Source organism: Neolamprologus brichardi, chromosome 13 (genome assembly GCF_056152115.1).
Source record: "Neolamprologus brichardi isolate AB-2024 chromosome 13, ASM5615211v1, whole genome shotgun sequence".
Taxonomy (NCBI): Eukaryota; Metazoa; Chordata; class Actinopteri; order Cichliformes; family Cichlidae; genus Neolamprologus; species Neolamprologus brichardi.
Window position 1 is genome coordinate 14,894,272 of NC_142116.1, and position 12,016 is coordinate 14,906,287.

Sequence of the window (12,016 nt, forward strand, 5' to 3'; positions counted from 1 at the left end):
ATGACCGGTTGACGTGAGGGGAGGAAGACAAGACGAAAGACATGCTGTGGAAGAGAGTCAGGTCATTAAGATAAGATGGGGCCTGATTATTCAAGACCTTGTATGTGAGGAGCATTTTGAATTCAACTCTGGATTTAACAGGCAATGAAGGGAAGCCAATATAGGAGAGAAAGGCTCTCTTTCTAGTCCCTGTCAGGACTCTTCTGCAGCATTTTGGATTAACTGAAGGCTTTTCAGGAAGTTTTTAGGACATCTTGATAATAATGAATTACAGTAGTCCACACTAGAAGTAATAAATGCATGAGCTAGTTTTTTCAGCGTCACTCTTAGACAGGATATTTCTAATTTTAAAGGTGTTGCGCAAATGGAAGAAAGCAGTCCTACATATTTGTTTAATATGTGCATTGAATGACATATCCTGATCAAAAATGACTCCAAGGTTCCTCACAGAGTTACTGGAGGCCAAGGTAATGCCATCTACAGTAAGTATCTGGTTAGATAACCAAGATTTCTAGGGCCAGTAACTTCAGTTTAGATGTCCTCCAGGTCTTTGTATCTTTAAGACATTCCTGCAGTTTAACTAATTTGTGTTTGTTATCTGGCTTCATGAATAGATAAATAGCAGTGAAAATGTATGCTATGCCTTCTAATGATACACGTATAATGCAAACAGAACTGGTCATAGCACAGATCCTGTCGACGTCCATAAATAACCTTAGTGTGTGAAGAGGACTTTCCATTTATATGAACAAATTGGAGTCTAATAAATAGATATGGAACAAACCATTGCAGTTCAGTACCTGTAATACCTGCAGCATGCTCTAAATTTTCCCTTATAGAATATTATAGTCAACAGTATCGATTAAACAACAGAAAATGCTTATATTTTTACATTCAAAACATTATATTTATGATTTTATTTAATGCCATTAATGCATGTGGCCTGCTATCTCAACATTACCCCACATGCAAATGCTGAAGAAATTCAAAGAATTTCTTTTCTGTACTCACTTTGAGCAATATGATTGAATGCATTGCAAGTTACAGTTAAGAGAACGTAATTGTGTAATTTTACAAACAGAAGTTCAAAATTTATTTTTCTGCCCAGATCATCAACAATAATAACCCAAATAATAATAAAAATAATAATAATAATAACCCAAAATACAGCCTTATAGTATGAGTTACTTGCTCCTCCTCAGTGATAGCCAGGGGCTTAAACCAGGCCCAACAAGTCGAGTGTGTCAGTTAAAAACACTTGAAACCAAAGTCAGGAAAACTTTCAAAATATTAGCAATTATAAACACATGGCAAAGTGAAAAGACAAGGTTGTATTTCAGCTCAGTGAGTGTAACTAAGTTGGTCTGAGTTCTGGTCAAAAACACTGGATACCTTGAGAAAACCTGACACATTGCCAGGTTCAACTCTTCAATGACCCATTGTGGAAGCCTTTTCTCATTTGCAGGGAAGAAACAGCTGCTGCTCTGCTGTGGAAATAACATCAGGGAAATGATCTGGGAGAAAATCAGCTTGACCAACAGCTGTGTACTCTAAAGTGCTCTCTCTCAGCTGAGATGTGAGGCAGATAGACGGAATGCAGGCCTGAATGGGCTCCCTGTTTCTGCTTTACTCACACTAAGCCTTTAGAGGATCACAGGCAGCAGCAGTGTGTATTTTAATATGCAGCTGAACTACATCAACAATTCCACATGAATTTGCATTTTGGCCATTTCATTCTCAAACTGCTTCCATTCCAAGCAAAATAAGCTGATCGGATAGTTGGATATCAAAGCAATGACTGTAGTAAACATAGTGCCAGTGTTTGCTTACCAATCACATTCTGTACAACTTACTGCTCTATCGTTCTGTCAAGTTTTCCCACTGTTCGGTTAATTCAGTAAAATGTATCTAAATCGAAAGCAGAAGTTATTTTACTTTGTTACATTGCTGATAACCAGATGTGTGGTTTGTGCTTACGTCAGATTTAATGTACAAAAATGCCAACTTAATACCTGATTCCCCTGAGCACCAAATCATTTCCTGAAATTCAAATATTTATATGCCCCCTTAAAATAGCACTTCAATGGCAGACTGTGCATTTGAAAGAACTACATCTGAGCTGTAAAAAAAGAACAATTTTAGTATTTCAGTATTCAAAGAACTAAAATGTGCAACTAACTAAATTAGCCAAAGTAAGACTTAAGAACAGATTTCCTTTGGTGAATTGACTTCGACTCAAACTTTTCCTGACTTTCTTTGAATTTTTGGCCACAACAAAAACTTTGAAGTTATGTTGGCAATAGCCTCTGTTCCTTATTAACATATTTACAATCATCCATAAACAGGGAGAAACTGCACATCTGTATTCCTCCCCACCAAAAAAAAGGAACTGCATGTATTCCCACTCCGAATAGCTGCATTAGTTAAATGCATACTATGTTGCACTGTGACTACACCCACTGTTTGAGCTACAAAATTGGTTGTTCCGGCTTCAGTATGTCACACATATATATGAATTCATATGTATGTTTTTAAAATGAAGGTAAGTGAAGCTCCATGAAATTCTGAAACATATGCCTTTCACAGCTGCTTCAATAAAGCCACAGCGAAACTGAGCACAATGTTGCCATTTATCTGAAGTCACAGTGCTTAACTTCATATTTTATCAAGACTGACAGTTAAGCCAGCACCACCTGGGTTTCACTTAAAGTCGTAGGCTGTATACACTCATCAGCCACTTCATTAGGTATATCTTGCTATTACTTGAAACTAGGGCTGTTCGATATAACGATATATATCGGATGACGATATAAAAACGTCTATCGTTTCATTTTACGCTATCGTTTGTTTTGTGGTGTCACAAAATAAACTGTTTACCGCAATATTTTTTCATCGTTTTGATGGTCACTGTAGTGGCTATATTCATTTCTTAAAGTTCTCTCTTTCTCTTTTATTTAATATAACCACACTACAGACGGACAAGCGCCTGTTTTTACAACGACGGTAACAGCATCGCGTATCCGCTTGTTTATCTTCCACATAAACCTTTCACAATAAAGCTCAAGATCCTGTTGAGACTTTTCAAAATTGAATCATGTGAAAGATGCAGATTATTTACGGATGAGAAGTAAAAAAAAACTGCTGCCAGGTGCTAAAAAAAATAAAAATAAACCTTAGACTCAAATGTTAGAACAGGCTTTTCCCCGCAGCACGCTGTATAATAAATACTCACAAAGAAAACGGCGGCCGTTACAACTTATGTCTAAAAATGTATAGTTTCATGCATCATTTAAAACACTCGACTCCAGGTACGCGACGCGCAGCTGGAAACACTTCACGCAAGTCGAGCTGCCCGAGAGTCACAGAATTTACAGAAAATGTTACATTTTTGTGATTTATATCGTTATCAGGACGATAGAATTCTTATATTGGGATATGAGATTTTGGTCATATCGCACAGCCCTACTTGAAACTGCTTTAGTTCAATGTGTTATAGATTCAGCCGGATGCTGGAAGCATTCCTCAGAAATTATGATTCATATTGCATTGATAGCATCTCACAGTGGTTGCAGATATCACATCTGTGATGCGACTCTCACATTCCACAGCATACCAAAAGGAGTGGATTGAAATCTGGTGGCTTTAGAAGCCATTTGAGGACAGTGACATGTTAAAGAAACCAGTTTTAAGATGATTTGAACTTTGTTGCATGGTCCTCCTGTGCTGGAAACAGCCATCAGAGGATGGACAAATGGAAGATGGTTATCTTCCATGTGTCCATTCCTTGTTATTCCTTGAATATCAGCAACAATATTCAAGGAAGCTTGTGGTGTTTAAACAATACTCCGCTGGTACTAACAGGTCTAAAGCATGCTAAAACACTATCCCCCCACACCATTAAACTGCTACCACCAGGCTGACCCATTGACACGAGGCAGAATGAATTTATGCTTTCAGGTTGTTTATGCCAAATTCTGACCTACCACCCAAATGTCACAGCAGAAATTTAGATTCATAAGATCAGATAACAATTTTAAAATCTTTTTTGCCCCATAGCCTGAGTTTCATGTTTGTAGCTGACAGGATTGGCATCAGATGTGGTTTTCCGCTGTTTTGACCCATCTGCTTAAAGATTCGATGGGTTTTCCACTTAAAGATGCTCTTCTGCATAGCTTGGCTTCAATGAGTGTTTGAGTTACTACTGCTTTCCTATCTGCTCAAACCTGTCATGCCATTACCCTCTGGCCTCTGGCATCAAAAAGGAATTTTCTTCCAGAGAACTGCAACTTACTGGATATTTTCTCTTTTTCAGATCATTTCCCCTCAATCCTAGAGATGGTTATTGGAAAAATCCCAGCAGATCAGTTTCTGAAATACTCAGACCAGCGTATCTGGCACCAACAGCATGAAAGTCACTTAAATCACCATTCTTCCCCATTCAGATGCTCAATTTGAACTTCAGCATACATAACTAAATGCATCAAGTTGCTGCCATGTGAATGGTTGATTAGATATTTGTTTTAACAAGCAGCTGAACAAGTGTACCAAATGAATCGGCCAGTGAGTGAACCTACACAGGTCACATCAAAACACAACACATCTTTACAGGGTGGATTCTGCAGGTCTTAATATTTTGGGGTGATTTTATTACTTTGAGTTGTTGTGTGATTTAAAAGAAAACAAAAAAAACTTACATTTAATGACCAACATAAGAACAGATCAGCTCTCACGCAAGCAACAAAATTAAACAAAACCTACTTGGACGTTTAGAGAAGTGGGAAATACTTTAATACAGATGCAGTTAAGGCTGCTGGCTAGAAATAAAAAAACAAAACAAAAAAATAGTTGAGTAGATATTTCATATAGATATGAGTGTTACTACTTCTCATATATCATCTTTAAATTGATAAATAAATCTTAATTTATCCTCTCTAATCTCAGAGTTTTCAAAAGAAGAACCTATTCTCTTACACAGCACACTGTTGAGAAAATATCAATGTTGAGAAAATATCAATGCTTGTCATCGAGACACAACATACTTTTCCTGAGTAAGATTTGTAAAACTCTATCACAGCACATCATGTCTACTTGAACGTAACTCTAGCAAATGCCTAGACGAATGCTGATGTATAAAAACATGAAATCAGCCAAACTGGGTGTTATTAAGAAAAGGTCTTAGGATCCTCTAAGACAAAATTTCCCTTAGATAACATATGCACATAACTTTCACTTTAAGTTTGTCACTTAAAATTCAACCATGACAAAGATTTAAAAAAAAAAAAATCCTACATAACAATCTGTCACATTTGGCCTTGATATCTATGCTTGTTTTATTTCTAAATGAAATAAAGAGCATGAAACAAAGTTTAATCTTCAGGCTACTCAGTGAACACAGTATGCAAATAAATACTTCCCTTTATCAAGTAGCTTTTCATTATTTTAATGAGGCACATCATTGGCGAGCATCTTACTGTATGGCCTACATGTGAGGCACCTTTGTTTGTATTTTTATGGCACCTTTGTTTAACAGTTTTGATCTGAACAGTAATGGCTTCTGCTGGCTCACATGCCCTGCATGCCATGCAGCATTTTGCAGCTTCACAGCTGTATGTTGACCTCCTGATTAATTAAATAATCTATCCTCAAGCAAACTAATGGACTTGTTGGTCAGTGTCGTTTCATCATTCACAAATCTGTACCCGAACAGCTTCATGGTGGGTCCACACACTCTCTGAACTACCTGAGCCAATGTAAAGGGAATTGTAAATCTCCATTTCTCTGCCTGCTCTGATGAGTTCTTCTGCGTGGAGTAAATCCCGCTGGCTTTCTGTGTGGTCTGGGTGTTCCTCAGTATCCACTCCCTGGCCAGGGAACTAAATGGTATCCCTGCAAACTTGTACATCTCCTCTGCCTTTTGCATAGGGTAGAGGGCGATATCCTCATAGCGGACCAGCATGTAGCGGTTCCTGAGCCAGTGAGGTTGGCTCAGTCCAACCTCTGCAGACATCCTAATGTGATCACAGTTTCCTTTGAGCCTCTTCACCTCCTCATCATCTTCAGGCACCTGGCCGTTCTGCGCCCAAGCCTTCCACGTGTGATATTTTGAAGAGAACGCCACCATGCGCGATGCTAAGATAGCTCTTGGATCTCGAACTAGCTGGATAACTTTGATATCCAAGCGAGGGTCCTCTACCAAAGGCTGCAGTGTGTCCAGCTGATGCACACGAACAGTCTTAATGGCATGGTGTTGTTTGGAAAGGCAGGATTCAGATGCAAGAGTTAGGTTCAGTGGCCCACAGCGACGACTCTTACAGTGATACCTAAAACAAGACGATAACGTTTTTAAATGATAAAAAGCATTTTACAAAACTGAATAGTGAGAATATTAATATGTCATGCATATACTAAATTCATATTTTTTCTCTGTTGTCATGCAGAAGAACATTGGGAATATTATTAATAAGACACACAGGCGATAGCTTAGTGTTAAAGTAGTGTCATGGCCATCAGGCCCTTCCTTTTGCAGCTGCATAAATAAAGATTACAGGCTTGATTAGCAGCACTGGGATTTGTAACTTATACAATACCTCTCAAAAACATCTCTGATTACAGGACTGCAGACCCGTTCTTCACAGAGTGATAAACTAGACTCTCTGCGGAAAAGAGATGGGGTGACATGGTCCTGAGGTGGGGGAGAGATGAACTTCTCAAGAGGTGAGAAATCACACAGGAAAAGCCCCTGGAGTACATCTCGGTAAATTCCCGACAACACTGTCCCATTGTTTGCCTCTGCAGCCGGGGTCAGCATGCGCTCGACATGCCACAGCGGCTCAAACAGATAGAACATGTTCTCCCCGTGCTGGTTAAAAAATTCCCCCACAAATGAGGAACCTGTCCGTGTGGTGGCCAAGAGTAATACGTGCTTACGGCCACCGGCGTAGCTGTATGTCCCCGAATCATCCAGTTCTTCCTCCTCTTCTTCCTCTGAGAAATTTGAGCTATCCCTCTTTGTACCAGAGAGTCGCGACAGCAGCATTTTGAGTGCCATCAAGGAGCCCTTTTGTGTTATGTTGCTGAAATCCTGCTGCTGCGGCATCTGCCTCTGGATCAATCTGTCAGAGACCCTGACAAGATAAATAGACTTCATTATAAAATATCCATTGGCAAACCATAAGGTGTTACATTTTATTATTTTTTTTATATATTTTATTTAGCTGATAGTTGCATTGCATGTCTGAGTTATAACTAAAACAACCAGCAAGGGTGAGAGCACTTTTGAGGCACAGAGGATTTTTATAAGGTAAAAAGATATATATATATATATATATATCTGTATATAGCCTACAGGAAGGCGGAACCCCGATCAGTTATCAGTGACACTGACACATGAGGCCACCTTCCAAAGCATGGTACAACTACAACCCAGTCCTTTCAAAATAAAAGTACATAACAAATTAAAACAAAAGAAATTATAAATTTCCTTCACAAAAACATGACTAAAACACACAACAGTACAAAAACACAAAATATTTACAACTGCTAAACCAAGTAAACCTACCTAAAGATCTACCCTTTGGCCCCCAACTTGATTCATAGATGACCGATTCGGAGAAGACCATCTCTAAATCGAGGAGGGGGCCTAAGGGTAGATCTTTCACCATCTTACAATGCTGTGATTGCAGCCATTCCCCAACTATCTGTGAATGGTACTCATGGCCATTGATCAATGGCCACTGATCAATGGGGTTGTTGATCAATGGTCATGACAGTTTGCATATTAATGATCAATGAACTAACCTCACAGCCCATTGTTCGTCAGTGGTGCTAGTCAAAGGAGCTTGCAAAGAAAAGCGTCTGGACTTCTTTAAGTTGCTTGAAGACGTTTCACCTTTCATCCGAGAAGCTTCTTCAGTTCTAAGGTCAAATGGTGGGGAGTCCCAGATTTAAACCTAGTTTAGGTTTAGGTTTAGGTTTAAATCTCCCCACCAAACTCTCCCTGTGAGACAACTCACACCTGAGAATTATATTCTGCCCGGCTTTATGCTGCTTTAGGGTTAAGATTATTGTTCTTATGATTGTTAAATCAAGAAGGTGCATTCATCTGAAGCATGGAAACATGCTGGCAAGCACATCTGGGCAGGGCAACGCCACATCTGAAGTCTTTACATCAAGGCAAGCTAAGCTAAGGTAGACTGCTGGGTCTTAATATGTATTTTATTGGAAAGAAAGGAAACACACCTCCCAAAAAGTACAAGATCCCTTTAGCTTTCCTCTGATTTGCACAAATATAATATAAAATTTAAAGTAAATGCAGATTCTTACAGACTCTTCTCCATACTCTTACCTAGAGAGGATGTTGCTTTCCTTTTCAATGATGACCAGGGCCACAATACAGATAAAGACGATTGCATACTTGGTCTTCATTCTTAAGTCTTCCCTTTGCAATGTGAGCTCTACAATGCTGTTCTGTGGGTCATAGCTTGTCATGCAGAGGCTTCATTCTAAAAAAAAAGACAAATAAAAATAGGATGTTAGTTCTTGTGCTATTTCTGTAATCACAGAGCTTCCTTGGTGCTTAAAGACAAACCGAAACATAACCAGTCTATATTTAATCTCTAACCAATATGTGGTTGCATTTGTGCTGCTCTGACATTTCAACTATATTGAGGTGCTTGTGCAACAGCAACAGCTTTTACAAATTTGTTTGTCTTATTTCTTAGAGTTACAGAAAATGACACTATTGCTTCTCACCAGGATTGGAGAATGGCATAAGTTAAAAGACAAATGTTGGAACAGGCAACAGAGGCCTACAGCTGAGGCCTGGGTTCAAATCCGTCTCACTCTGCATGTGTCAAATAAAGGCTAAAAAAAAGGAGGGGGGTAAACAAAAACAGGAGGTACAGGGGCTAAAACAGTCAGACTGCAAAGTATTCCTTCAACACTCCCAGTGATTCAACATTAAGCCAAATCCAAGACATCGTGGGAAACTGAGTAGAGCTTTACACATATTATAACTGTCTCTGTTGATGAATTGGGTCATCTTATCATCATCTTATCACCAGCATGTCCTTCTTAGAAACCAAAAGCTTTCCCATGCTGTGGAGTAACCTTTAAGACACAAGCCTCAGCAGGTTTTCAGTTCAGTAATCTTCAATTCTAACTCTCAATTATTTTTTTTTAATTTATCAGCATAGACAGCTGGGTAAGTCGGAGCATGATATTTTCCAATACTATTCAGTGTCATAAGCTAAAGCAGTAATCCTTCCATGCTTTGGGAATATTGAGCTGTGCTGGCATGGATAACAAGGAAAACCAGTTAGGAAGACATTCCACACTGGTGTCATAGTGCTCCTCTGAAAACAAGTTAACCATATTGACAATGAATTTTAATTGAAATCATTCAGCACAACAAATTTCTTAACTCTGAATAATGCCGTTTTCGTGTTGCTGAGAAAGAAATGTAGACACGCACACACATGCCATTTGGTCCTGTCAGGAGAGTGAATAATTTCTACAAAGCATATAATTAAAGGAAAAAATGCCGTTTTCAAGTAGTTTGTGAAATGATTGTGTGCTCCGTGAGTAAATATCCCCCAATTATCTTAGTTTAATACGGCAAAGCCGTCAAACTGTCAGGCTGAAGCGCTTGAGATGAGCACTTTTACATATTCAAGAGTCACTGGAGCGTTTGGCAAATCTGACTATCTGCTCAGGCAGAAACACACATCACTCTGTTTATCATCTCACTACAAATTACATTAATGGCTGCCTTCAAAGCCTCCAAGCAGCATTTCATGGAGATGTTAAAAGCCAAAAAGTCTCACAGAAAGATTTGCTGTTCCTGCAGGAGTGCAAGTGTAAACAATGAGGTGCTATAGGCAAATACTGAGAGCCATTATAGTTTGCACAGGTGTTATTATTTCTATGTAACTGACTGACTTTAATTTCACTGTTTACCACCGTTTCACACTTGCACCCCTCTATGTGTGGTGTGTGGTGTGCTCAATACTATGGCACTGGCAGTCGTTCATGGGGGGGAGGGGGATTTTAATTCAGTGTAATTTGTACCATCTACTGATCCAGAATAAATACAGACTACTGAATACTTCTGCACAGTATTAATACAGTATATAATGAGCAGGAATCAAAGCATTATTCTTTCATATATTTGATTTATTTAAATAAGAAATTGATATGTGTAATGGAAAGTGGGGTAAACGGAAATGCAGTTTATTGCAGCATATTTCTGCTGTTATCACAGAAAACAATCTGCGCATTTGAGGTTGAAACAATAGGTTAGCAAACTCAATTCAACATCCTTTTTAGCAAAAGGAAGAGGATGTTTACAAGCCCGTGCGAGTCGACGGCTCTGCATATGCGCTGTTTAACCATTTCGCGATTTGCAGCCACTAAAATGAGAAGCGGTGATGTTCAGATGGTGTGTCTTACAAACCTTTGTTTGGCCTCTTGGTGAGTTCAAGTGAAATGTCCCTGATTTGTGAGAAATACCGTCCTTTCGTAGCATCCTGCTGCTTTGTCTCGGAGATGGATGCACGGCTTCATTGTACTATCCGCGGTTTCGGGCTGCTCTCCTCCACCAGATGTAGCACAGAGGCTTCGTACAGAAACATTGATATTACGAAGACTAAAAAGAGTGACCAGTGCGAAAGCATATGTATATATATACTTTTTTTTAAATTAAATCTGACTGATTTAAAAAGTAAAGCAAAAAAAGAGGAAACGATAAACCGCATGAAAGTAATTAAGCACCGGTGTTGCCTAAATCTAGTTAAAGCGTAGTATTTCCTCTTACAAAACTTTTTCTCCAACTTTTCTCTCGTGCTGGACACCACGACACGAGGAGCGAGCTGGCCACGCTTCACGGCACCCCTAACTCTCGCCCGGACAGCCTGTGTTGCTTGGCAAGGTCACGTGATTCCAACGAACCTTTCCTATTAAAATAACCTCCTGTCAGAGGTAAAGCTTCGTCGCGCTGCGCGAATCATTCATGCTAAAGTGGGCTATAGTAAAACTTATTGTGTACTAAAATAGCTCCTAAAAATTTAATGTATAAATAAATGTACTTTGTTGATGTTTGTCTTTAAGTTGCAGTCAATGTGGTCATGACATGACTAAGCTGCTCACCACACATCTGCCTCCATCTCACCCTATCTTATCCTCCTCTGTGACACCAGTCTCCTTCATGTCCTCCTTCAGTATGCATGAATCTTCTCTGTGGTCTTCCTCATTTCCTCCTGCCTGGCAGCTCCATTTTTAACATCCTTTGTCCAACGTATCCTTTATCCCTCCTCTGTACATGTCCAAACCATCACAGCATTCCTTCTTTTTGTCTTCATACCACTCAACCTGAACAGTCCCGGTGATATATTCAATTCTAATTTTGTCCTTGTCCTAGTCACTCCCAATGAATGAGCGGAGCCTATTCTTCTGCTGTAGACCACAAGAAAATAATTCAAACAAAGAAAAACAAGAAAGCAGTCTTTGCTTTCGATTGTTGCAGTGTAAAATAATTCATTTCTTACAGGTGAGACTTTGCAGATGTACTCCCGTTTATATCCTGCTGCACTGGTTTGATTACTGTATAGCTATATTTGGTAGGGGTAGGTTAAGCAGCTCGTTTTATTAGCATCCTATCTTGCTACTTTGAAGAGCAGTGCTGACCTTTACACTGCAAGAAACAGCAGAGCACAGCAAAAAAGGCTTTTTGCAGATGCTGTAGCTTTAATAAGCTATTTATTTCCTGTCATTCAAGCATGTCACAAAAGCAGGTGTGTGTATTTAGTTAGTATTGCCTCAATTTCACAGAGCCGGTCGATTTTCAAAGAACTTGTATGGAATCATAATGCAGTACTGTGTACAATGTACTTTCACATTGTCTGTGGGGTGCTGGTAAACATTGCTATTCTTATTATTGTTACATGTATGCTTATTATTGTTACATGTATGCTTATTATTGTTACATGTATGCTGGCAAAAAGGTCCAGAACACATCTAC

At 39.1% G+C, this 12,016-nt stretch overlaps 1 protein-coding gene across 1 annotated transcript; it reads right to left on the reverse strand.

Moving 5' to 3' along the window:
- Nucleotides 1-4,624: 4,624 nt before the first annotated feature.
- chst3a (carbohydrate (chondroitin 6) sulfotransferase 3a) lies at nt 4,625-10,889 on the reverse strand. Its single transcript, XM_006783827.3, has 4 exons — nt 10,454-10,889; nt 8,345-8,501; nt 6,588-7,124; nt 4,625-6,320 (listed from the first exon to the last, which is right to left on the reverse strand). Exons 2-4 carry the CDS (start codon nt 8,485-8,487, stop codon nt 5,624-5,626), a joined length of 1,377 nt encoding a protein of 458 aa, XP_006783890.1. The 5' UTR covers nt 8,488-8,501; nt 10,454-10,889; the 3' UTR covers nt 4,625-5,623.
- Nucleotides 10,890-12,016: the final 1,127 nt, after the last annotated feature.